Source organism: Oculina patagonica, chromosome 4 (genome assembly GCF_052425735.1).
Source record: "Oculina patagonica isolate OP01 chromosome 4, crgOcupat, whole genome shotgun sequence".
Lineage (NCBI taxonomy): Eukaryota > Metazoa > Cnidaria > Anthozoa > Scleractinia > Oculinidae > Oculina > Oculina patagonica.
In genome coordinates, this window is record NC_135761.1 from 40,801,395 (window position 1) to 40,828,862 (window position 27,468).

At 40.1% G+C, this 27,468-nt stretch overlaps 1 protein-coding gene and 1 long non-coding RNA gene across 3 annotated transcripts; both read left to right on the forward strand.

Annotated features, from left to right (window-relative positions):
- Nucleotides 1-546: 546 nt before the first annotated feature.
- LOC144650302 (uncharacterized) lies at nucleotides 547-11,852 on the forward strand. Its single transcript, XR_013570090.1, has 3 exons — nucleotides 547-593; nucleotides 1,376-1,432; nucleotides 11,827-11,852. It is a non-coding gene; the product is annotated as an uncharacterized LOC144650302 (long non-coding RNA).
- Nucleotides 11,853-13,396: 1,544 nt separating this feature from the next.
- Nucleotides 13,397-17,760, forward strand: LOC144650264 (52 kDa repressor of the inhibitor of the protein kinase-like). 2 transcript variants are annotated; one of them, XM_078509938.1, is made up of 4 exons: nucleotides 13,397-13,492; nucleotides 13,611-13,634; nucleotides 14,918-15,150; nucleotides 15,303-17,760. In XM_078509938.1, exons 3-4 carry the CDS (start codon nucleotides 15,028-15,030, stop codon nucleotides 15,582-15,584), a joined length of 405 nt encoding a protein of 134 aa, XP_078366064.1. In that variant the 5' UTR covers nucleotides 13,397-13,492; nucleotides 13,611-13,634; nucleotides 14,918-15,027; the 3' UTR covers nucleotides 15,585-17,760. The 2 variants fall into 2 exon arrangements, with proteins under 2 accessions (XP_078366064.1, XP_078366065.1); XM_078509939.1 differs by lacking the exons at nucleotides 13,397-13,492; nucleotides 13,611-13,634 and having other exon boundaries at nucleotides 13,707-15,150.
- The last annotated feature ends 9,708 nt before the right edge of the window (nucleotides 17,761-27,468 follow it).

Consider the following 27,468-nt stretch of genomic DNA (forward strand, 5'->3'; position numbering starts at 1 on the left):
TGCAAATGAGTTCAAAAGACAATAGTACACACGTACAATGGTTCGCGGGTAAAGTAATTTATTTACATATTTTGCATAAATTACTGTGACGTCACATAACACGATTGGCGCCAGGTTTTCGTAGACGTTCCTTCCCCTCCCGCTTTTCCTCGGGGGGGGTGGGTACGGCTACACGTAGGCTATTTATCTTTATCTCAGTGTGTTTCTCATCTATGTTTTTAATTGTTATCTATTTATTTTGCCAGTGGCATGGCTGAGTATGTACCAAACGACACTATCCAGAAAGTTGTTGTCACCTGCTAGTCAGAATAAATGTCGAAAAACACTAACGGAAACCAAAGAACGTCAACTTGCAACATTAAAACTAGTGCTCGGTACTTTACAGAAGACAAGCTGGCATTGGAAGAGTTGGATTGCATCCTTTTGGTCTTGATGAGAAGTAAGCAGTAAAAGTTGCAAAGAAAGAGAGATGACATGACTCTTCATCAGAGGATGAGAAACGACCCATGGACGATGCTTAAGACACTTTGAAACATTTCAAAAAGGCATCAAAAGTCTGGAATGTGCGATGTGCCAATAATGTACATGGAAGAGTTCAAGCCGACTGTAACCTGCGATCAGGCGTTATTTTTCTCGCGGTGGAGGGGTCAACGGAAAAATGAACGCCTGATACAATTACTTGTCGAGTCGTCTGTAAAAAGTCCAGAATCTGGACTTTTTTCTGATTGGTCAGAAAACAAAAGGCAACATTAAAACTCTATCCTGATTGGCTAATTGAGTTCAAGTCTAATTTCCGGTCCAAAAATATCACGCGTAGATGATTGTTATCATGGCGGGTGTTGAGCGGAATGAAGTAGAGAGCGAGTTCTTCTAGCTTTTAGAAAATCTCTCAAGAGTTTTGTTCACAAAACATTTAAAGACAAACAAAGGGAGTGTATTCGACGAATAGTTTGTGAAAGAAAAGATGTTTTGGAGGTGCTTCCGACGGAATTCGGCAAGAGCGTGATCTATCACCAATGGTGTCGAAGATTATTACATCACACCACCAAAGACGCCAGACGATCGTGCCAGTGACGAAAACTACAACCTTGAAATGTCTAACCTGAGCCTTACACAAAATCAGCCTTTGCAAAAAACAAATTTTAAAAACCATCCGATCAGCTCGTTCAAAAGGGTTATTCAAACACACGTTTGTGAGAGTAAAAATATAATTTGAAGGCGCTAATCACGCTTATCTGATGGCATCGCCGACATTCTAGACGACGTCGACAGATACTTTAATTAGGGGGCGGCAGACGACTTCACAAGTAATTGTATCAGGCTTTCCTTTTTTCGCCTTCCCTCCGCCGCGAAAAAAAAGAAAGCCTGATCGCAGGTTAAAGCCGACTGCCCCATACGATACAAAGAGACATGTTTGAAAACACTTTCGAAGGTATATGTGGTATTTTTTTACTGATTACTTTCCTTAGTATTTTGCTGCGTGACTAAGGCGAATAAAAGCACAACTATTAAAGAAAATGGTTAAAATGCAAACAAAATGCAAACAATGCAAACAAAATCTTGTGAAATCAGAAGGTTATGGCTTCACGTGGATAAGTCACCTGGTAAAAAAGAGAATTAAACAGGCCATGAGCGATGATCCTAGTCTTTGCACTACAATAGAAGAAATATTTCATGGAACAGGGACTGGACATAGAAAAGTTGAAAGACCAGGAAAGTGGTAATTTCTTGCCCACTTTCTTTACGCTTTCAATAAGTGTCACCATTTCACATTATGATGTGGTATGGTATGTATCAATTGTACCTCTTTTGATAATCAAACTTGTGAAAAACTGTTGCTATTAAATCAACCTTTCGGCTTCGAGCAGTTGTACGCTTTGCTCAGAGTGGTTGATTTTATTTGGAGTTCATATCATCGTTCATATCGTTAAGGTCTTTTAAAATGTTTTATTTACACCATAACTTTTATAATACGTGTAGGTACGAAAGATGGGGATGTCACTTTATTGCACAAATGATAAATAATCTGACAAACATAACAAAATGATTGCAAATAGTGTATGCTGCTTCTTGGATTAAGGGCTTGTTAGCTGCCTGGGCCATGAAATATCATCGGATTTGGAATCTGGGAGAAGAAAATGGCCTTGTTATAAGATAGACTGACCTCCTGCGGAACGTTCAGCCAGATTGTTACGATAGGTGTATAGAGGGACGTGCAATGGTATGTTAAGAAAGTTAGTCAACAGGGTGAAACTGAGCACAGAAGCAAGAACCGCATAGGTAAACACACTAGACCTAGAGGTAGTTAATTAATTATGATTTGGTGGACTCTAAGTAAGGCTCAATGAATACTCCCAGAGATGAAGTCCAGTAAATTCTTCATGGAGATTCACGTAGATGTAGTTTGATGTATTTGGAAGAAAGTTGTGCTTGGTTGAAGGATTGCCCTCTCCCTCAAGCCATCTGTTACGAGCTTTTATTTGAAACAAAATTAATAGTTCTGTTTTCTGAGCCAAAAATTGACCCTCCCTGTTATATGCTCTGATTGTTCAAAGTTGTTACTGATAGGCGAGTCAAAAAGGGCAAAGTGTCTACAAGGAAAAAAGTTAACTAGCCTCCCAAGGTAACCATACCTTCAAATTAAGTGGCCCTTTTCTGCAGGGCAACCCTGCCCCAGGCTATAAAAGTTGTAGTAGAGAATATTGTAAGATCAGAGCCTGTTAGAATTGTTTAAGTGAAGGACTGGCGGATTGTTAGATCATCGAGTCGCCAGATTGTTGGATTGTGATAGTATTTGGAATGGAACACTGCAAAGAAACCTTGAAAGGAAGATATAGAAACCACATTTACAATTGCCTATGATAGCAGAGAAACTAGCTGATAAACAGATCCAACCAGTGCAGAGTAGTGTGTCCGTCGAAAACAAAAGTGATGTTGCCTAAACTGGAAGTGCGAAAGGTCAACAAAAAGCTACATGAGTGGCAAGAGTTTTGGATTTCCTTTGAGAGCGCCATCCATGGACGTGAATCAACAAAAATGCCCAATTTACATGTGTCATGCCTATCTACCTGACACATAATTGCCCGTTTTGCAGCATAATTTCCCATCCAGACTTCTAGATGATAATGCTGTTGGTGGAATTATAACTTTTTGATTAATTTTGTTTGTTCTCTTACTTGGTGTTGTTGTTCACGGTCAAAAAGAATAAGGAATAAAATTAATATTTATTAAAAAAATAAAACGAATAAAACATTCTTAGCCACAATTTAGAGTACAATAAAGTGCAAAATAATGAACTGGGGAGCTCTGCTTTTAGGCTTGCCTAAATCTACATATTCCCATTTTTAATTAATCCTCTTAAACAATTATCTTGTGTTTTTACTGTAGGAGTTTCCTGTTATCACAACAATATAAAATATTAGTGTCACCTGTTTCACCACGAAAACTGAAAAAAAAAATACATTTTAAGGGAAATCATGAAAACTGTGCACAAAATTGACATTAAAAAAAAATTACAAGTATTCTGGAGTTTATGTATCAAATTTCAAGCATTAAAAAAAAAGCAAAGAGCAACAAGCAAAAAAACATTGAACCTAATTTACAGTACATATACGAATTATACGGTCCTGTTCCATAAAATGTTTAAAAATGTGTGTCTTAAACTTAGATAGAGTGTTTAATTCTCTCATTTTCCTTGGTAATCCTATCATTCTCGTGCAGCGTCACACTTGAAAGTAGACTGGCCCATTTTCGTTTTAGATGGTGTGACGTTTATAAGTGTTGAGTCTTTGAGTGTTCTACCGTGGATATCTGATCTCTTAACAAGATATCCCTCTAACTGGTGCGGACAGTTAACATTGAACGATCTTAAACACCAAAAGAAGCTTCAAAAACCTCCGTCTACTGTCTAAGGAAATAATAATAAAATAGCAGATATAGCCTGTTTCGCATATCCTGTGAGCACGTTCTGCGATTCGCAGCAAGAATAATACGCATGGCCTGATTCTGTAATCTCTCTAAGCGTTGTGAATTACTCTTTCCACAAACACCCCATATGATACACCCATAATCTAGGATGGGTAGTATAGTTTGTTTATAAATGTTTAGAAGCACTCGTTGGCTAAGAAAGGGCGCGATCCTGTTTAACATTTTGAGCTTAGGATAAATTCTGGATGCAATATACGTAAGGTGCTTATTCCAGTTTAGGCAACTATCCATATATACACCTAAATATTTGCAATGTTCACTTCGTTTTAACAGCTTTCCGTCAAGTGTCACTTGTAAGTCACGAGTGTTAGCTATCGAATGCCTTGATCCAACTAGCATAGCCTCGGACTTTTTATGGTTGCTGATGAGACCGTTGCGATGTAACAAGTACCACAGTTATAATTTCCATGAAAAACGAAATTTACTTGACTTTGATAGTTGATAGGTCACTTAGAGCTGTAGCCAGCTAGTTGTAGCACAGGTACATATCTATGCAAGATTTACAGAGCAAACTTGTAATAAAATAGAAATATCTTGAACTTTTAAAAAATTACCTTCAATGAAACTGAAACTGTTAAAGACAATAACAGTCTGTATCTCTCCGAGTTGTAAACAAACTTGTTACACTCCAAGACTCAGAGAGTCGACTAGTTTGATCAGAGCTTTAAGCTCTCAGCGCACTGGTTAATACTGTTGCACATTATAAAATAATAGCTTTGAAAACAAGATGTATCAGTTTCTGTTTTTTTGGTGGTTTGTGTATTCTTGATGATTATTAAATTAAACCTTATTTATAAGTATACATTTCTTACCAATTCTGTATGGGTGAAGGTACCGGAGAGATGTTTAAATAATGGCACCCAAAAGTTGCTGGTCTTAACTCTTCGTGTTCTGTAACATAACACATCCCTGTATGTGCAAGTAACGTGACAAAAAACATTATATTAGTGACGAATTAATCCTTGCTTCAAGGGCATGTTCGACAGAATTTATAGCTTAAGAACCTGCTTTTAATATCTAATTATGAGACTTGATTGATAGAAGTTTGCTCGGTATATTTTTGCTGATAAAACATTCAATAAGAAATAACTTATGACAAGCTAGCTAAATTAATAACTTATTAAAGTCAGGGAGCAAATACCAAAGCAGGGGGTCGCAAAACCAATATACGAAGAAAAGACATATTAATTTGTTCACGATCTAATGGATGATGCAATTTTACTGAAGAAGGACGAGATTGATTCTCCGCCTTTACAGGCCACACCATGCACAAAATACTAACATTTATTGTTTTGTTCATGCAATTTTGCTTTTGTTTAGAGCAGAGCCCAAAAGATTTTCCACTTTCGTTGTGAGCTAGTTGGCCTTATTTCGTGAGCTTCTTAGCATCTTATGGCTTGTTGTTTTGCATATGCTTTTGTCATTATTTTACGCTCAGCCCACAACGGCTCTTGTTTTGCGATTATTCAGTCTAGCTTTTTATTGTTTGACTTTGTCTGTTTGCATATTTAGTTTTTGTTGGCCTTGTTTTATTGGGTTTTTTTTTTATTTTTATTTTGGGGTGTTTTATTGTTATTTCACCCCTTGGCATACTATTTTTAATTATCTGCTTTGTTTTCCTTTTGCATTTTACCGTTAGCTTGCCGGTTTACTTCAACGAATTAAAGCTCTGGAGAACCGCCAGCAGACTAACGTCAAAAGTGGTTTAACTAACCTTTCAGCCTACGGTTTACAGCGAAAGCCAGATTTTGACAAGTACGCTGCCCTAACATCGGCTAAAGACCTTGTGGTGATGGCCCAGAACTCGAAACATGAAAAGGCGATTTTTTTGTTGGCGGCTACCCATGCCCTGAGGAATCGTCTTGATAAACCTGTAGAAAAATTCCAGGCCTACTTTATGACCCTTTCGGGGTTCTGCAAAGGGCAGGTTCAATCCATATCCCCAAATCCCCCGTTCTAGGGACAATTCCAACCCCCAATGACCCCTAGTTTGTTTGTTTTTTGGCGTTTTTTGTTTATTTCCATAGACATGTCATTTATTTTTTGGCACCTACTTTGAATAAATAAAGCTCTATTTTGTCATTATATTTTATTGTTTTTCCTTTGTGTTTTAGCGCATGCGCTGCGTTTTTTCTTTTCCGTTTCCCTCCTTCCCCGCTCTGGGGAAGTTTTATAAGGTAATCTCATGCCCTCTCGGATTACTGAAGCATAAAACCGCCACCACTTGAGCCGCGCCCCTTATCGCTCTCATCTTGGTTTTCCTCTCTTGCAGCCTCCTGCTAAGTGTGTCAAAGGTTGCAATCCGCCTTCGCCCAGTTCCCAGCTGGCCTGTTTGCCGCAGAATTTTATCCGCTGGGTTGCTTCTGCTGGTGATCCTCTCTCCGCGGCTCAAGGGGTGGTGCCTCTTAATGCGCACATTACTGATAGCTTCATTAAATCCGTTTTGGACGGCTCCATGCTAGCAGATGTCTCCATGCTGGCAGTCCTTTGTAGCAGGAAATCTCAAAACTTTGTTCTTTAGTGGTGATAGGGGTGGTGACTTGGGACAGATTAAAACAATGGAAATTGCCTGTTTCCCAAGCGATGACGGTTTTTTGTTTAACCACGTATGGGGTAAAACCCTTAGAGATGGAAGTTCCAACCTTTTGGGTATGTGCCGTCATCCAAATCCCTTTATATGCCCGGTTAGGGCTATTGAGAATTATTTCCCAGAATATCGGTGTGGACTTGCGTCATGTCTATCTTTTCCGTCCTACGTCTCCGCAAGGCAGCATTTTAGATAAACCTTTCTTATCTTCCACTGCCGAGTTCTACCTGGGGCAAGCTAAAATCGATGAGGGAGAGACGCTGCATAGCTTTAGAAGTGGTTGAGCCTTGGCTCTAGTTTTTTCTGGCTCCCCTCTCACAGATATTATGTGCCACGTGGGCTGGAAGAGCTCCTCTATTGCCTCCTATTATATGAAGCTTGCCGACGTTTTGCGAGCTGGAGCCCCTGCAGACGCGCTTACGAGTGCTTTGCTCCCAGTTATTGAGTCCTCCAAGATTTACAAGGATTAAGACCACTTAAAAAACTTTGTCTTAGCTTTTCCTCCTTCAAGTCAGCCTCCTTTGAAGCGCCCTGTTTCCTCTGTTTGCAAAGAATAAATTCATACTTGTTGTTCGGCCTATTTGGTATTTCACTATTCTCAGCGGTCTTACCCAAGCACTTATATAAGAGAGTTAACAAATTAGCATGTTACCACTTAACTAAGATTGCGCCGGTACTTGCCGCTCTATCGTTTCTTCCGAATTTTATTCTTGTCAGTTTTTCCTGTCATTGTCTCACGGTTGCCTTCAGCCTCCATTTATTTTCTTCCCACCCTCCCGTTTCCTTAGTCAAGCTATGTTTCTCGGTTTTTGCTCGAAGGCTTCTGGCAGATCGCCCATAACTCAATATAAGGGCAGGTGAGACAGGTGAGAATAGAATACTTTTCTGGAAATCGAAATCAAGATTCTGAATATTGCTGATGATCATCTACATTCGAGCAGTGATCTAAGCCAGTCTGCTTATTGCCGATGATCATCTACATTCGAGCAATGATCTAAGCCAGTCTGCTTCTCATGATGATTAAGCTGCATCAGCTCCAATCACAATACAAGCATATCTCATGACAGGGCTCATTATGCTCCAAGGGATCCCCTTCAAACTGTCGACAGAACGTGTATATGTAAGGGAGCAAGTTTGTACGGGGTAATATTCTTACCTTGTATTAGTCTTTGCAATTGTGGTTTCAAAGGAAGGTAATAGAACCTATCAGCATCCACTTTCCCCATGATACTCGCAGTCTTCATTTGGGCAGATAGAGTTCTCTATCTTCTCATGGCAAGTTGGACAGAGTTCATAATGTACATATGACAGCTGTAAGTTTTTGAATAATTTGTTTAAGGAATAAGCAGATGTTGAAGCGTTGTTGTCATCAGGCAGAGCCAGCTGAAGAAGTTTCATTGAATCTAACCTGAGTATCAGGCCTTCCCAAGAGGAGGGGGTAGGAAAGTTCCCCTCCGGCGTAGTGGTGCACCATCACCCTAAGGGCTGGATGGACGGCATCAAGCTATGGATTCAGAAAGTCTGGCACTTTCGACCTGGCGGTATGGTGGGAACAAAGAGTCTGCTCGTCTGGGATTCGTTTCGCGCTCACCTTGCCGACCTAGTGAAACGATCGCTGCACTGAAACGACACAGAAATCGCAGTGATTCCGGGCGATTGACCAGCATCGTACAAGTGCTAGACGTATGCCTGAACAAACCATTTAAAGATCGGCTGAGAGAAAAGTGGACAACCTGGATGGTGGAGGGAGAAAAAGCCTTGACCCCGGGTGGAAAGGTGAAGGCGGCTTCACTAACAATTGTGGTTTCCTGGGTCTTAGAAGCATGGCAAGATCTTTCTGGAGATATGGTCGAAAGATCATTTAAGAAATGCGCATCTCCAACGCCATCGATGCCACTGAGGACGACCTTCTGTGGGAGGAAGAAGAAACTACAGCAGAGGATGAAAATGAAGACGAAGATGAAGACCCGTACGACGATCAACTCACCAAAGAACAGTGCCAAGACTTGTTCAGCTAGAGCGATGGCGAAGAAGAATTTGACGGCTTTTAGCGAGCAGGGTTTGTACATGCTATCAAAAACGGCTCCTTTGTCAGAAAAAGTCAATGATCAACATGATAGAACATATCAGCATCCACTTTCCCCATGATACTTGCAGTCTTCATTTGGGCAGATAGAGTTCTATCTTCTCATGGCAAGTGGGACAGAGTTCATAATGTACATATGAAAGCTGTAAGCTTTTGAATCATTTGTTGAAGAAATAAGCAGATGTTGAAGCATTGTTGTCATCAGGCAGAGCCAGCTGAAGAAGTTTCATTAGATCTAACCTGCGTATCAGGCCTTTCTAAGAGGAGGGGGTAGGGAAGGAAAGAGGAGAAAGGAAGGCCTGACACAAACACTTTGATTGGGTCAGGTCGAACATCCAGATTCTGAATGTGGCGCTGATTAGGTAATTCACAATGGGCCCTGACGTAGCACCACCAGAAATAAAAATTTCATAATGGCGTCTCCTATGCACTGATCTCCACTAGAATGAAAACTTCGTTTGATATTTATTTCTGTGCAATCATGGAAGACGACGACTTCAAAATGGCTCTTGAAGGCACTGTACAGTTGTTTCCTGGAATTAAACTTAAGAAAGAACAGGAATTATTCCTCGAAAGCCTGCTTGTGTTTTGCCGACTGGCTACGGGAAGAGTCTTATTTACCAGCTTCTTCCTACAGTGTTATCCCAGTATTGGTTTAACAAGAATGGAACAAGAAGATAGTATTCAGTGTTGGTTGTCAGTCCGCTTGGGTTGATCAGAAAACAGACTAAATGCCATTGGCTTAAAAGCAGTTTTACTTGAAGATTTGTCAACTTTGACATGTGAAGATCTCGACCACGAGGAGATACACCATGAGCAGTGGCTATCTGAAAAGTGGAGAGAATCTTTGAAAGCTGGGAGTTTCAAAAGAGCAGAATTTTTGAAAGTTGATGAAGTGCATATTGTAACCATGGTATGAATTAAACTTTGAAAGAAAGATGTAAATAAATTACAGATGGCTTTCGACACACGTCTCTGACATGAAAGAAAAATTACATGCCGTGAGCAGGATTCGAACCTGCGTCTCCCTGTTACTAGTCAGGCGTGATATCCACTACACTATCGGGTCAACCACGCTGGATATGTGGCAACTTATTGATGTGTATCAGATAGAGCGCGGTCAATCCACAGGGCAGTTTTCTTTCGAGACATTTGTGTGTTTCATGGCTAAATTCCCAAAATAAATTGGGTTACGTGACAGATAGAAATTTTATAAGCCTAAAAACCCTTACAAACATAGAAAGAAAAAAATTCTATCTGAATTAAACTTTTACCTACTCCTTTTGTCTTTGTCATTAAAGCTTAAGCTATTGCTTCCTTTGAGATCGCTTTTTTTTTTCTTAAATCGCACTCGTACTTTACAGCATCCTGCAGTAATAAAATTCGAATGAGGCAACCATGTGTTTAAAACCGCCAATAGTGCCAGGACTTGTTTGTTTACAAGAAACTTTACTCCATCTTTGCTTTTCATGGTTACGATGGAAATTATATATGCGTAATGGGCATTCGCTTGCTCGCTTCTTCCAAAAACTCCTCGCCATTGAAATTTTTCAACTTTAGCGGGTCGCCTTCATATTTCGCTATTGATTTCCCCTTGCTGTAGTCACGAACCTCTTACTTGACTTGTTGAACAACGGCTTTTACCGTTGCGGTAAATATTGGTGTGCTCTTTGACACATGGAAGTTCAAGTGACTTCCGGAAATGAATTTGAATGGTTGATTCGTTCAGTGACGCTTATTATGCTGTGAGGGGGGTGGAAGACTGCAATCAACGCATTTGTGTCAGGCCTTCCTTTCTCCTCTTTCCTTCCCAAATATTTTTTTCAGGAAAGTGTTTCGAAAAGTAGATGATATGGACTTTTTCGAAGACATGTTGAAGCTCATAGCTGATGATCTTAAAGTGAATTACTCCATCACCATAATACACTTGTTCTTGCTAGGAAACTGGGAGATGAGCAATATTTCCCCTGTAGTGCTGCTGGAAAGCCTTAAACAGACTCTTTGCACAGTGCCATGCTCCCCAAGCAAAGGCAATGAAAGATCAGATTCTGAATGAGCTTTCAACATCCACCTCCAAAAAAAGGTTGGTATTTGCCACAGTTGCAATGGGGATGGGTGTGGATATAAAATCCATAAGGCAAGTAATTCATGTTGGTCCCCCACGCACAATCAGGGAGTATTTTCAAGAGACTGGGCGTGCAGGCCGTGATGATAAGCAGTCTTTTGCTACACTCTATTTTAACCACAGTGACATTGCAAAGAATTGTGAAGTATTTAGCTATGGCATTCGTACATTTTGTCACCTTGAGGACAGTTGCCAAAGAAAATTTCTGCTGCAGTGTCTTGATGCTCCATATGCCAAATGTGTTGGTCATCTCTGCTGCAGCTATTGTAAATCTGTGCGACTGCGATGCATGTCTGGTAAAGTTAAGTGAACTCAACTTCCTTCCATTAACACAAACTGCCATCTTTAATAGTAATATTTAGCTGTCAAATTCTTGACTTGTTGCCTCCAAGATACAATAGGCATTTTTCTCATGTAAACAAAATTTACAAACATGTGCTATTTATGCTCAGTATTGCGTAGTTCCAGAACATATCCATACTCCCCCCACAAAAGGGATTGGAAATTCCCGAGCGATGGGAGTTTTTCAAAGGTCTAAAATTTTAAAGAAATGAATGGAGTTTAACTGGAATTTCCAGAGGGGTGGGTGGGGGGTCTTAAAAAAATGCATTCCATGGGGAGGCACGGATAATTATGGACTACATATTATACAAATGCAAAATAGTTTTATAGATCAAAAGTGTTTTTCATTCCTTGACCTTGGAAATATTTACTTAGATTATTCATTTTTAAGATTTTTAATGCATTTTACTTTTATGTACACAAAATTGACTACCAAGTACTAATTAGGCTCAACATTATATAAATGCATAACTTTTTACATGTAGATTAAAAGGGAGTTTTTTCACTCCTTGTTCTCTGAAATATTTATTGTAGATTATTGCACTTTTTATGATTTTAAATTCTATGAATAAAGAGCCGCTAAATGTTCATGTGGAGACAAAGATGTCCACATTATAATACACTTACAACCTATTCCTTCAATTCTGTTTCTTCATTGCAAAAAGCAGGGCTAAGAAAAGATGAAATTCTGTTTAAAAGTTTCAGTTTGGGATAAACCCCGGAGGCAACATAAGACACGTCATTGTTCCATGATAACAACTCATCTACAAAACGAGTGTATTAATTTAATCAAGACATAAGCTTACTTAGTTAAGTTTATATTTTCGAATTCTTGGTACCTTAAGGTCATATGCATATATTTTTACCCTTCCCGGCCCAATATTGCAAAATGAACAAACTTTAGCTAAGTAATGTTCTGTTTCCAAGGTGTATCACCCACTCCAGTAAAATTCCCATTTCGCAACAGTCAAAGCAACCCAAGAAGTTCCCTCGTTCAATGTGTTTCGTTCACTTCACTTTAACTGTTCAGGCTGTGCAGTACGGTAAGCTTACATATTGTGATTTAGCTCAAGTTTTTTTTAGACATCTAATGGGTTGTAACAATTTCAAATAGAAATAATGTCAAAAACACTTAGCAGCGAGAGGCTACAACTTCAGGTCCTCAAGAAGACAAAGCCATTATTATTTTATAGTTTTTCGTCACATGAAATTAATATTACCGGTAGTAACCTTTCAATCACACCTTTCATAATTTTGCAGTCTTTGTTTAAGTTCCCGCAGAATGAGTAAACGGAAGATAACTGTTTCTTATAATGAGTTGTTTTGCAATTTCAGAATTTGAGAGTCAGGATCACTGTGTTTTGTTCTTTCCAATGGATACAGTGTCTCAGAAACAAAAATGATTATGGAAGAGCTGGAAGAAATGGAAATGCTAGAGACAGTAACAGTAAAAGACGGTACTAAATGACACAAAGCTACATTAATGCACGTTGGTATGTTTGAATAAAGGCTGCACCCTATGGCACAGGTATGTTATAAATTATAAAAACATGATCTAAAATAATTTTACATACATGCAGCTAAATTTTAAATAAACAATGTTAGAGGGACAAACACATTTTACTTTTAAGGTGGCTCCATATAGAAGTATGGAGGTCGTTGCAATTAAATTTACATTAACTTACTTCTGTCTATGCAATCATTTTTTTGGTATACACTGTAACACATGATACCCCTCATAGTACCAAGAAGAATATGTTACAACAGAAGACAGAGAGCCTCAAACAGAGGATTAAGATCGTTACCAGTAAAAATAGAGCACTTGAACGGTTTGCAAAAGATTTATTCTTCAATTTCTTCTGTATTTTGACACAAAAGACCATTTTATCCATTCGTATTAAGTACATGCGCATTTCTTTCAAACAGAAGAAAGCATTTCATTTATCGAATTGCGCATATAAAATGTTGCTGTTTTTGTAAAAATAAAATCAATTCTACAATCATTGTGAAGAGTGTTAGCATGAACATGAACATTTTGTTAATAGCTTTATTCTATTTATGTTCTTAAAAATAAACACCAGTAAACCACCTATTAGCCTTTTAATACAAAGTACTGTAAGATGTTCACAGAAAAGTGTTTGGTTTCGAGAATGATGGCTTTATAAACATGTTTTTTTTAAACTTTTATCACCCTAATTAAAGGAATACTTGTTCAAACAATCTTAATTCAATGAAAATCAGTTTGTTTATAATTTATTAAGACGGACAACATAAAAAACCCTCTGTTTTAAATCATAGCAATTTACTTGAAACATGTTAAAAATTATTTCTTTTGTTCTAGGGAATGGCGGCTTTCCTCACCTGGGTGAGTATTTTTTAATTTAGATAAACTCTCCACACCATCCTGCCAAAAAAACCTCTGTTTTAAATCATGGCACTTAACTTGAAACGCACAAATGTAAAAACAATTTCTTTTGTTCTAGGAAATGGCGGCTTACCTCAAGTGTGTGAGTATTTTTTAATTTAAATAAACTGCCCACTTCATCTTGCCAAAAACCCACTGTTTTTAATAGTTCAGCACTCTGATTAATTGTGAAACATGCAAATGGCAAAATTAATGACAATTTCTTTTGCTCCAGGAAACGCTTTCAGACCTCAAGCTGCTGGTGAGTATTTTTTGGCAATCTATCCTGCCAAAAAAGCTGCTGTTTTCAATCATGACACTGATTGTGAATCAACATACAATTCGTAAAATGGAATTGCCTCCTAAAGTGAGGCAGTTTAGAAAGGTCAATGATGAATTTGTTAAAAGTCTCGAAGAGGAAATGGAGAAAAACTCTGCAGGGAGTTATGGGACACTTTTTGTAGCGGCCATCTCCAACCAAAGTGAATGGAAGGTAGAGGAGAAAGACACTACACTTACGAAGTTCTTGGTGGGACACACTTGTCCCTAGCCACCAAAAAAATGAACTGTTACCCCCTCATTAAGTATCTGTCAACGCAATGTAAGCAATGCCATCAGATTAGCGATGCTTTTTTGTTGGCAGAAACTCAAATAATTACTAAGTCAGCTCTTATTTGGTCAATTTGGACACTTAATGTCTCTCTGGAAAGGTCTAAAGATGTAGGTGGCGCACAGATAATTCATTTCTATTTCTTTGATCAAGAAATTAAAATTGTTTACTCCTGAAGTTCCATCACATCTGTTTTCAATGGCATGTAACACTTTAACGGTCCAATAATAATTATCAAAAAAAAATTGTAAATCAGGCAGTTCAGGAGAAAAGAATGATGTGATCCTTCTTTGTAGTTTTAGCAATCAATGCTACAGGCGACTAATTCTTTGTTCACCTTTGAGTGTTTCAAAAACTCAATCCCCAAATACAGTATTAAGGTCTGCGCATGCAAGATATTTTTAGACCAGAACTCACACATAAACTGAACGCGAGTTTCCATTTTTAACCAATATTTTGGTTTCACAAAATATTACATAACTATTACTCGAACACTTTTAACAATTCCCAAAATTAGATCTGATCTTTACAACAAAAATAATACCTTTCCAAATTATAGTTTCAAGCGAACCAATTTTATATCAAACGTAATGAAATGCCCTCCCCTTACAATATCCCAAACAAACAAGTCCCAATCAGTATAGCTTTGAGTTAAGACATTGAACTCTAAACTCTGGTAAGCTATGTTTTGTTTAACTTGCCTGTGTATTAGATGAGCTTAGTTAAGTGAGGCAAATTTATTTTCACTGACTTGCCTTCTAATTTTGTTCTGCCAGATCTAATACTAAGGAAAGAAATACCTAACAGCAAATGAACAGATGCTGTCCAGTTACTTGGCCTCGGACCAAGTATAATAATTAAGCTTGAAAATGCAAACAGTGAAGAGATGTCAGCGCTGTATTGCTCAGAACTTCCAAGTCCCCAGACCCTGGATGTTGAATTTGAAAAATGGTTGAGAAAATGGCAATCAGAATTAACCAAGCCAGACTCACTTCAACCTGCTTTAGAGGTAATGCACTTTCTTTTTTTAGGTCTATGTTCTTAAAAAAGTCAAAGATAACAAAGTTAAATTTTAGAAAAAACGTTTTTAAACAGAGTTAAAACACTAGTAAAAAATGATCATTAAACTGATGTGGACCTTTTTCTCTTCTTTTTCATCAGGCTTGTGATCCTGAAATTTTTCCCAACATCGACTGTTTGCTTCGAATTGCTTGCACCATACCAGTCACCTCAGCCGACAACGAGCGAGGAAACAGCACTTCGAAGCTTGTCAAGGGTTACTTACAGACCACTACGACAACAGAAAGGCTGTCAGGATTGGCCCTAATGAACATTCACTACAAAGAGCCTGTCAACTATATTGCTGTGGTCCAACTTTTTGCGGAAAAATACCTCCGAAGAATGCTTCTTGTTGATCCCATCTTCGATGAAACACAAAATTGAAAAAAAAAAACAGTACTCACATAGCTTTGTATATGTAAATTTCAATCCGAAAACATAATTTTTTCATTTAAGCGCAAATTTGCAATAATTTCGATCCTAAAAAGTATGATTTTGACCTTAAAAAATGAGACATTAAAACATGCAAACATGGCCTCAAAATGGCAGAAATCACATTTCTGGAACTTGGTTTTCAAAAATTTCTCGGGAAGGATGCTCCCAAATCCCCCTACAGGGGACCGCCTTTGGCAGTCCAAGAAAACGAACCCCTTTCTGTTAAATCCTGGATCCACCCCAGGAACTTGTGACCATTTTTAAAGCTTCTAGAAAATCAACCTTGTGACTTGGCTTGGCTCCAAAGAATTCCAGCAAATGTGGCAACCACGAAAGGACGGTTGTGAGTATAATTGTCATCTTCAATTTGCCTTGTACTTTTAATTTGCATCTAAACAAACATGAAGCCAACACCTAAACCTTGGCAAACGCCGAATCTACACTTGAAACGAAACTGAAGCAACTCGAAAGTACCAAAGAGAAAACCAACAATGTTCTTATAGGTGGGAAGTGATCTGCAATATCGAGACACTTGACAAACATGAAAGAAATACTAACAGAAGTGGATAACGCGCGAAAAGCGTTTGCAGCAGAGAAGATAACAGAGAAGGTAAGCGATAAAGAAATCAGCACGTGTAATGTAAATAGAAGTAGATGTGGAAGACGTGATGCTTGGCTCGTCAACCAGCAAAGTAGAGATTTATTCAGCGACCCATGGAGCAGTGGATGGAAATTTTGACATAAACATTGAACTCACGAAAGTTCATAAGCCTCAACTACTGACACTCAATAACCAAAATTATGCAACTCTGCTAAGTAAATACAGCCAACTCAAAGGAGTCAAGATTGAAGACAACGACACAAGACCTCAAATTCCCATTCACATAGTCTTAGGAGCAAGTGCGTACGCCACAATCAAGAAAAGTACCACGCAAAGAGTGGAACAACCTGGACAACCAGTTGCCGAGAAAACACTCCTTCAATGGACTTTAATGTCACCTGGAAGAGAAGACATCGGTAGTCCTATGCTTCTAACTCAAGTAGCTTTGTGACTTCAATGAGCAATTCTGTGACTTGGACGTGCTCAGAATGATGCAACACTTTACACAATAATCAACACAAGAAGAGTGAATGTATTTCCTGATCCCAAGAGGGATTGTCATGCAAATTTTGTATTTTGTTTTAAGTGACGAAACTGAAACTGATGAAACTAGTTTTTGTCACATATACTAATTAAGTGTTGAAGGTTAATGCAAATGAGATTTCCCATATTTTTATGATGCTTTACGCGTCTGACATTTTCCCAAGCTACGCCAACACTTTTCTTCAAGAACAATGTATATATATATATATATATAAACGAGAATCTGACAGATTAGAGGCAAGAATAAGTTATTGCATGTAGAAGGAAATTGACCGCCAAAAAGTGGACGTTGAGAGCCATAATAGATCCATGACTTCCGTGTCTATTTGTAAAGCCAGCATCAAATATGAAGGAGCATTCGGAAGCTAAATCGGCTTGATATAATAAACAAACGATTTTATTTTTTCTTGATTGAGCTAATCCAACAGACTTAATATAGAATGATATATATCCTATATCAATGTTAGATATTGTGGGGTCTACTAAACTGCTGCGAAACTATAACAGAATCGTAAAACTATTTTCTATTGCTAGAAAGCAGATTAGTAACTATACTCTAAATTAATTTTACGTGCCATAAATAATGACATTTTTGTTGTACTGCAGACATTCAGTTTAACCACGAGCCAATTAAATAAAGCACTGTAAACATTGGTACTTTGGCCGCTTATTCACTACAATGAAAACATTGTAAGGTCCAGCAAAAATTAAAGAAATGGGAAACACCGCTTTTAGGCTTGCCTAAATCTATATTATGATTGTTAGCTTGCCCGTTTACTTCAACGAGTTCAAGCTCTGGAAAACCGCCAGCAGACTAGCGTCGAAAGCGTTTGTCCAATCTTTCAGCCTACGGTTTGCGGCGCAAGCCAAATTTTGACAAGTATGCTGCCTTGACTTTGACTGAAGACATTGTTGCTGTTGCCCAGAGCGCTAAACATGAAAAGGTGACTTTTTGTTGGCGGCAACCCATGCCTTGAGGGATCGTCTTGATAAACCCGTAGAAGAATCCCAGGCATACTTTATGTGGCTGTTTTCAGACAAGGATTACTCCAAAGTTCTGGAATTGATTGCAAAGGTGGATAAGTCCCTCCAAGCATCTGCTCCAGCCTCCATCTCTACTTCTTGGATGGCTTGTTATAATTTTAAGAACACTCGTTTAATTTGTAATTTTTGCAGAATTCCTGGCCACACCTCTCTGTTCTGTTTTAAGAAGCGTCGGGGTTTAGCTAGGGGCAGGTTGTCTCCTTATAAAGCGAGCCCTCCATTCTAGGGACAATTCCAACCCTCAATGACCCTTAGAGTTAGTTTTGATTGTCGTTGGCTTTTCGTTTATTTCCATAGACATGTTTATTTTTTGGCACCTACTTGAATAAATGAAGCTCTATTTTGTCACTATCTTTTATTGTTTTTCCTTTTTGTTTTTTTGCGAATGTGCTGCGTTTTTTCTTTTCCGTTCCTTTTTTCCGTTTCCTTCTTTTCCCGCTCTGGGTTGGCAGTTTTATACTGGAGTCTAATTTCCTCTTAGATTACTGAGGCATAAATCCGCCATCCCTTGAGCCGCGCCCCTTATCGTGCTCATCCATGGTTTTCTCTCTTGCAGCCTCCTGCTAAGCGTGCAAAGTTTATAATCCGACTTCCCAGCTGTCCTGTTCGGCAAAGAATTCTATCCGCTGGGTTGCTTCTGATGGTGATCCTCTCCCTATGGCTCAAGGGGTGGTGCCTCTTAATGCACACATTACTAATAGCTTCGTTAAATCCGTTTTGGACGGCTCCATGTTAGCAGATGTCTCCATGCTGGCCTTCAGGGATCCAGAGTCCTTCGTAGCAGGAAACCTCCATGGTCATTATGGATCTTGGGAGTTCATAGCCCGTTCCGCTCTGTGCGATTTGGCCAATACCGTTTTGAGCTGGATTAAAGACTTTGCGAACGTTTATGACTTTTTTCAGCCCTTTAAGGGGCAGTTTAAAGGGGAGTTTTTTTATTCTGATGTCCCTCTGGCTCAAATTTTTGTTAATAACCCATCCTGTGATTCGTTTGTAGATTTTATTAACGATTGTATAGTTGCTGGCTTAAAATCGGGAGCCATCTCTGTCTGGGGTAAAGTGGGCGATTCCTCTCCTTACATAGTCATGCCCCTTACTGTAGAGCCTTCAAAACCGTGGTTATGTCACAACAATCGTTTCCTCAAACTTTGGATAAGGGATACCCCTTTTCTTCTGATAACCTCTCTATGATTCCTAGGTATGTCTCCAAAGTCTCCTTTCAATCTGTCCGTGATGATTAATCGGGCTTCCATCACATTCTTCTCTTTCCCTACAGTAGGAAGTTCGGATTTCAGTGGAAGGGTTACTATTAGGTCAGTAGCGCGATCCCTTTTGGTTGGAAGTCATCTGCTTGTATATATCATTCCAAAGGCCTTTTAATCATGCATTATTTTCGTTCTATAGGGATTCCATGCCTGCTTTATATAGACGATAGACACATTGGTGAAATCAGTTTTGGCCGGCTTACCCAGGTTTATTTTGCCCTGTCTTCAGATTGCGAGCATGCCTTTGCCAGAGCCTCTTCCACAATTTTCATTGTGTGTTATACTCTATCTCTGCTGGGCTACTTTATTGGTCTCAAAAAGTCCATCTTGGCCAAGAGGCAATGTGTCCCATATCTTGGTTTTAGCATCGACTCTGTCCGTCAAGCTTTCACCCTTCTAACAGAAAAAACTCTCAAGTTTATTGCTCTTATGGAGTTTATTTTATCGTCTAGGACGGTGGATATGAAGGCCTTACAGCATTTCGCCGGGAAGTGCACAGTAACACCAGAAATGATATCCAAATTTGAATGGAGTGAGTCAGAACAGATGGCTGTTAACTACGTTGATGAACTTAGTCCAGCACACTCCCTAGAAATTAATCAGTCAATCTACACTCTCATTAGAGATTCTGTATTCCTTGAATAATGCACATAGGTCTGGAGTTTTGGCCAACACAACAATTGGTGAGTTTGAAAAAGCCAAGGAGACAAAGCAAGGTAGCATGCTAATCAATGTGAGCAAACGCAAAACCACAGAAACCCATGGTCCTGTCCGTGTTGTTACATCACCCACTTTATTCTCCTATTCAAACTCAATTTGCATTGGTAATTGACACCCTGGGGAGTTACGCAAATGAAACTATAAAAGGGTGTCACATGTGCTCCACCCCATCACTCTATGAGGCTGCAAAAGTGAAGTGTTTGGCGTTTGTGTTCAACCTGACTTTACTAACTAATGCTGTCGGTGCAAAAGAAATTGCATCTTCTTAAGTGAACCCACCCATGCAGGCCCAAGCTCAACAGCTGCCTGAAACTCCACCAAAAGGGCTCAACCTGTGTTACAAGTGAATGAGGTACGGTTCTATTGTATTCCAGCAAGGGTGTCCGCAAAAGCTCTTCCTACCAGGAGCTGCTGGGTTCCTTACAGCAAGAAACTAGCAGCAGAGACGAGCAAATAGAACGCTTAATGTCCCCCTCAGATAACAAGGCCTCTGACTCGCCCTTCCCTAAAACGGATCCTTTGGTTCCTGATGTCCAGGACTGTGATCCCGACCGGGACTGGGCCCGACAAATGAGAGACGCCATTGAAGAACTAGGTGTCCCTGATGGGATCGACATCGATTCCATCGCTCCTGGTCAACCAACAGCCATGACCAGAGTGGCGCTTGATGCTGAGTATATCAGGTGGTTGCCCCCTTTGGTTCTAACACGACCTAAACCACCAGTTAGATGCCAACGTAACAACTTAAGTCCGAGAGCGAGACGTAGGGCTGCCCACGCTCGCACACAGCAATCTTTCAAGAAGAACAGAAAGCGCTGTGCTGGAGACATCCTATCTGGACTCTGGAAGGAGGAATCTTCCCCAGTACCGATGGCTCAACAAGAGCCATACTGGCGTGATATATTTCAGGTACCCTCAATGGAGGATAAGCGCAAGCTAAGGTCCAAAGGGCCGGTTCAGTGGAGCGTTGTTGCTCCAATTACGATCAAGGACATAAACACTGCTCTGAGAGTATGAATGACGGGGGCCCAGGACCCGACAGAGGACCCTTAATGATCTTAAGGACGTCCGGCATGAGGAGCTGGCAGCCCACTTCAATCTGTGGTTGCTTGGGGGCTACCTGCCCGCTGCCCTCCGCCGTGGTGACTGTGCTGATTCCTAAGGAATCTGGCACCCAGGACCCAGGCAAGCACCGTCCGAAAACCTTACCGGACATTACGATCAGGTGCTTTCACCGGGTCCTGGCGAAGCGCATGAAGAAAGATCTTCCGTGGAATACACGCCAGAAAGCCTTAAGGTCTGGCGATGGAGTTGCCGATTCCATGTGGCTCCTCCAGAACATCATTTGCCAGCATCAGCATATGTACAAGCCTTTGAACATCGTGTTCCTTGACATTAAGAAGGTCTTTGACTCGGTCAGTCACCAGAGCCTCATATTGGCCACTGGCAGGATGGGTATTCCCTCGCCCTTGCTTGGTTATCTAAGCAAGCTCTAGGGAGATGCTCAGACAACTTTGCGTATAGGGTTGGACCTCTGTGAGCCGTTCACCTCTTTAACTCAGTTATTGACTGGATCCTAGACTCTTCAGATCCTGAGCTAGGTGTTATGATAGGGGAGAGTAGAGTGAATGCCAGAGCATTCGCAGATGATATAGCACTTATCGCACAACACCATCACCGCCTCTAGTTCTTGCTTAATGACCTTGCCGCGAAGTTTCAGCTTTGGGGCATGGAAATTAGTGCGGGACTGGATGGAAAGTCTGCTTCGCTGGGAATTGACGTTGATGGCAAGAGGAAGAAGTGAATTGTCAACCCACACCCCCACTTGCTGGTATTCAGGGAACCGATACGGCAATTAACATCGAAGAGGTACAACAGTACCTTGGGGTTCCTCTCTCACCCATGAGGACGAATGCGGACGTTGCTGGGAAGCTTCGGGTGGGGCTGGAGAACATCTCTTCGGCCCCGCTCAAGCCCCAGCAGCTTCTTTACATGCTTAAGACCAACCTCGTACCTGCCATGTACCACCAGTGAGTACTGGCCGCGTCAACAAAGAAATATTTACTCTGGCTGGACCGCACGGTCAGGGCAGCTGTCAGATCCTGGCTTTAACTGCTGCATGATACGCCCAAGGCATACTTCCACGCGTTGATCTACGATGGAGACCTTGGTATTGTTAGCCTGGAGTTCAAGTTCCGTTGTTGAAGATCAAACGCATTGAGAGACTCTGGGCCAGCGATGACCCAGTGATCCGTGATATTCTCACAATGGAAAGTGCTGAGTACTTGGTGGCTAGGCAGAGGCAGCCAAGCCTACACTGTGGGGTGCTGATTACGAGCAAAGACAGCCTTAGGGCTGCCCTTGCTAAGAATCTCCATTCCACAGTGGACGGCCGTGGCCTTGTGCAAAGCGACCTCGTTCCACACGGTGGATTGCCAAGGCCTTGGGCCTGCTAAGCGGAGCAAACTACATCGGTGATCTGAAGGTTCGTGCGAACCTTCTTGCTACAGCGGTCCGGGGTGCCAGAGGGCGACCACTCGCTAGTACCAACTGCGATGCATGTGGTCGACCCTCTACTTTGGGAAACATCTTGCCCCCGTACTCATGCTCCACGGATAGCTCGGCACGATAGGATCGCGATCGTGGTGCAGGATGCAGCCACCAAGGCTGGCTGGTCTTGCATCAGGGAGCCCGCCATACCAACACGGACCAGTCTGCACAAACCGGATCTGATTTTCCATCATCGAGACCGGGATACCTTTGTGCTTGACATGACAATCATGGTGGACAACGCCAACTTGAGCGAAGCCCACACACGTAAGACCCAATACTATGATGAGCCGGACATCAGTTGCTGGATCCAACGTAACATCAGCGGAAGAGTAATGCACTTCTCGAGTGTGACTCTCAGTTGGAGGGGGCTGATGGCTTTGGCCTCAGGTGAGACCTTGTGCACTTCAATGGCTCTGGGGAGACAGATCCTGTGCCTTCTCTCAGCTATCACCTGCGAGAGAGGCCTGTGGATTTACCAGCATTTCCACAAGAGCACCTTCCATATCCCGTCATGACTGTGCTGTGTTCCATCACATGAGAACACTGCGTCTTTGACCTGGATACTCTGAGCGTGTCACAGCTTGGCACGGAAAACATTGACATAAAGCTTATCTGTTTAGTAGATGTCTACGGCAACACAGTGCCATTCATTATCACTGCCCAAAGGAGAGTATGAACCCATCAGTTAAGGGCCAAATTAAGGTCACAAACCCTCTTATGGTGAATCATCGTCCACCAGAAAGTGCTGTTACTCATGCCACAATCCTTTTCACAAAACTGCCCAGTCCTACTTGTAGAACTGGGGCCCATTGATGTTGTGGAACCTGAAGACTGGGATGAAGATAAAAAAGCAACAGTAACCATGGGTACACTAGAAACTTTTACACAAGAATCAATTGGATTATACCAGACTATATTGTATCCAGATCGTTCACACTCCCCCCCCCCCAGCAGACAACTCCAATCTGGACGATTAGCCCCCTGTTTAAAAGATAAAACTCAAAACATTCCTCATATAAACTCGTGTCCATTCTCTCTGCTTCAAGGCTTTAATTTTAATCAAACAAGCACTCAAACAGTGTAAATTTCATTGGCTTACCCACCCCTCCAAACCTATTTCCCAGGTAGTTCTTCTGTGTTCCTGATGAGAAGAGGACTATTTTTGTTCTTTTGAAATGGCTTGGAAAATGCTTTTGAAAAATGGTTGGAAAAGTTTTTAAATGTTTGAAATGGCTTGGAAAATGCTAATAGTGAGCTCACTATAATTTAGTATTTAAATATTCCACAAACACCAGGATACTTGGTGTTAAAGAAGTAAATACCAACTGTGAATAAACTAATAATTTATTGCAGAAAGAGAGCAGCTAACAAGGTGGCAAGAAGAACAAAAAAAAAGCATAAAAGCACATTACTTATGAAAACGACTATCTTTTATTTGCTCAACATACAACAGAGAAAGCAACCAAAGGGGCTACGAACTGAGGGGCCTATTGATGTTGTGGAACCTGAACACAGGGATGAAGATGAAAAAGCAACAGTAACCATGAACAGACTAGGAACCTTTATCCAATTATTGGATTATACCAGACTATGAGGTATCCAGATCGTTCACCTCCCCACCCCAGCAGACAACTCCCCCCCCCCAATCTAGACGATTAGCCCCCTGTTTGAAAGATAAGACTTGAGACATTTCCTCATATAATCTCATGCCCATTCTCTCTCCTTCTTGGCTTAAATTTTAATCAAACAAACACTCAAAGAGTGTAAATCTCTTTGGCTTACCCACCCCTCCATACCTATGTAGTCCTTCTGGGTTCCTGACGAGAAGAGGACTATTTGTGTAAGTAAATACCAGCTGTGAATAAACTAATAATTTATTGCAGAAAATAAGACAAAACGAAAACAGGAAAGATCAGAAGAGCAGGGAGGGAAAAAAAGAAGAATCAAATTAATTAGGAAATTAAAAAAGTTAACCAAGAAAGAGAAAACAGCAAATAAGGGACAAGCATAAGGCAGCGCAGTTAACGAGAATGTCTGCTGAGCTCAGAGGGCTTACGAAAGATACGCAAAAATATTTTCAAACAAGTTCTCAAAAATTTTATTCTTTAACAAAAAGAGATGTTAACATTTTTCAAAAGTTATTATTTATCAAAGAGAAAACTATTGTATAGCAAAGAAAGAGGTGGAAACAGAAATTTTCACAAATTGTCCTGTGCAATCTCTGGCTACGGTCTCGTCGGCTAAGTATCAGGCGATATTCTGCGCGATTTCACAGGATAATTTATTGTTAAATATATTAAATTGGACCATAATTACTATAAAAAGAAACAACTATATAACAATGAGTAACATTTAAATTTGCGGTTACTTAATTTCTTTTTCTTTTTTTAGGAAAAAGGAAAACAAAGCCCATTAAAAGGACGGATTATTAGAACTTTTTTTCTTATGACATCTTAAGTCAGAGATAAATAACTATATAACAAGAAGTAACATTTGAAGTCGCAGTAACTTAATTTATTTGTCTTCTTTTAGGTGAAAGGAAGCCGAAACCTGTTCAAAGAACGGATTTGTAGTTTACAAGGTTAGTTCAACTGGTCAGTTGCAAGATTTGGTTTCCCAGAAGTTATTAATCACCAGCATGTCCACCGAACAAGTGGTTACAAATAAATTACTGTTGTGACCTCACGTAAGCCATCATTTCCTGCTAAAAGACATGTTGCTAGAGCCCTTCACAAGCCTAGATACACCATTTACCTAAAAAGCTGAATGATTAGTTTTTCCTATGTTAAATCTGTAGCCCTATAAACTATGTACAGTAGTTACCATTTCCAGATAGATAAATACTGTAACAACTGTAGTGGATTCTATTACTGCCTGAAGAAGAGTATGAACCCATCAGTTCAGGGCTAAATTGAGGTCACAAACCCTTTTTTGGTGAATCATCGTCCACCAGAAAGTGCTGTTACTCATGCAACAATCCTTTTGAAAGAACTGTCCATGTCCAGTTCTACTTGTAGAACTGGGGGGCCTATTGATGTTGTGGAACCTGAAGAGGGGGATGAAGATAAAAAAGCAACAGTAACCATGACTACACTAAGAACATTTACACAGGAATCAATTGGATTATACCAGACAATGTGGTATCCAAATCATTTTCCCACTCGCCCCCCCCACTCCCAGCAGACAACTTGCCCCCAATCTGGAAAATTAGCCCCCTGTTTGAAAGATAAAACTCGGAATATTTCCTTATATACCCTGCTTTAGTTATGTATACTCTTTTCCGACAAACTAGTGTCCATCATTAACGTAGTCCCCATTATGAATATGCAACTGTGAAACCCAGGCTTAAGAGGCCGTCTGGCTTATTTCCGACCAACGATTTTGATTCAAGAATTGAATTGTCTCATTTGCTGGGATTTTAAAGCCTTTACCTAGTTAATTAATAAAACGGGTTTGATTTGATTTAAAATTCTAATTTTGTTTTTTCGGATTTATCGAAGTTTGGTCCGATCCAGAGCAATTACCCGCCTTCCGAAACGTTAAAATAGCACATATTGCAATTGCTCTCAAAAAATAAATATTCGCTAAAAAATCCAGTTCTTTTTTAAACTATATACTCATCATTGTAGTTTATTTAGCAATTTTCAATATGATTCATTCTTTTCTTCATAGGCCAAAACAAGATTTCCGACCCGCCTAATCCAGCTTTGACGAAACACGGAAATAGCCCAACTTTGAAGGCAAATTTTAAAAATGTGGCACCTGCTTGAGACTACTTAATTACATGAACAGAATCTATAAATGACCTTTTCTTGAAAACAAGAATAAAGTTTGTCAGCACACCAAGTCTGCAAAGCTGACAACCGCTTAAAATTCAGGAAATTTTCAAAATTTATAGGTAACGAACATCTTCGTCTTTACAAATTCTTCTGATAAATTCGCATACTATAACCCCTTAAGCTCTCTTACCTGGCTTTAGAATGTCTGTTCCAGCCTTTACAGTCATCTCTGAATTCTAGGTATCCTCAGAATTAATAGCTTTTTCCTCCAGCTGTAAGTTTGTACACGTTCCCGGCGAACCAGATGCATCTTAGTAGCGTGACTGTCACATCGCAACATATGTATAAAAGAAGCGTGGATGTTCTTTGCATCGCTGACTGTAGTTTTGCTCAAAGCCACTCTGATCGAACAAAATCCTCTTAAAACGTTTGCAGGGACATATTTGGGACTGTGTTACCACATATAAACGTTGTAAACGGCGAGTCGGAGATGTAAAATCCTGCGGCCATCTTGTGTTTACAACTGGTGTATTCGTTCCCAGTCCCCTACGAGCACATTCAGTCAGCCTGAGGAAGTGAATATTAAGATCCGTTTGCAGTTTTCATAATAAAACAGTTTATAGCAGCCAGCCGGCCAGCCAGATCATAATAAAAGGAAGGGAAGAAAATAAGGGAAGAAATGGAAGAGTCTGAACTCTAAAAAAAACTAATTTTTTTTAAAACAAAAACAAGAGTTATATTTCAAAAAACATTGTGTATAATTTTAACAAAGTAGATTTCTTTTAGCTTTCAAAAGTTGTTTTTGCCTTGCCGGAATGATTTCCTTCTCCATTTACATCTTTTACGAGTTTTCTTACCATTTTTTCGCAAGAAGCGATACAAGCAAGCAAAGTCGCAAAAGTTTTCCCCTGGTCACTTTACCAAGGGCAAAAAATTTCCACGCACGTTGGTGAGCAAAACAACGCATATCTGTTCTTTCCTGTAAATTCGTGGCCTGTCAACTTTAAATTTCAATCACTGTTCGTTTATACGAACTAGACTTTTTCTCCGAAATATAACTCAAGGTAAGTTGAGGAAAAAATATTTTGCCTTGGGGGAGGAACCTACGGCCCATGAAATATGGGCCCGTAACCAAATTAATTTGAACTCTCACTTTCACAAAAATGCCTAAAAGCCTGAAACCCCCTCCTCCCTTAAAAAAAACTTGGGCTTGAACAATAAAGTAAACAAAAATATTGGTAAAGAGCTTCCCCCCTTTGAAAAATCCTGGATCTCCCCTGACTGTATACTTTTACGGGTAAAGAACTTCGATACTCAACCACTGGGTA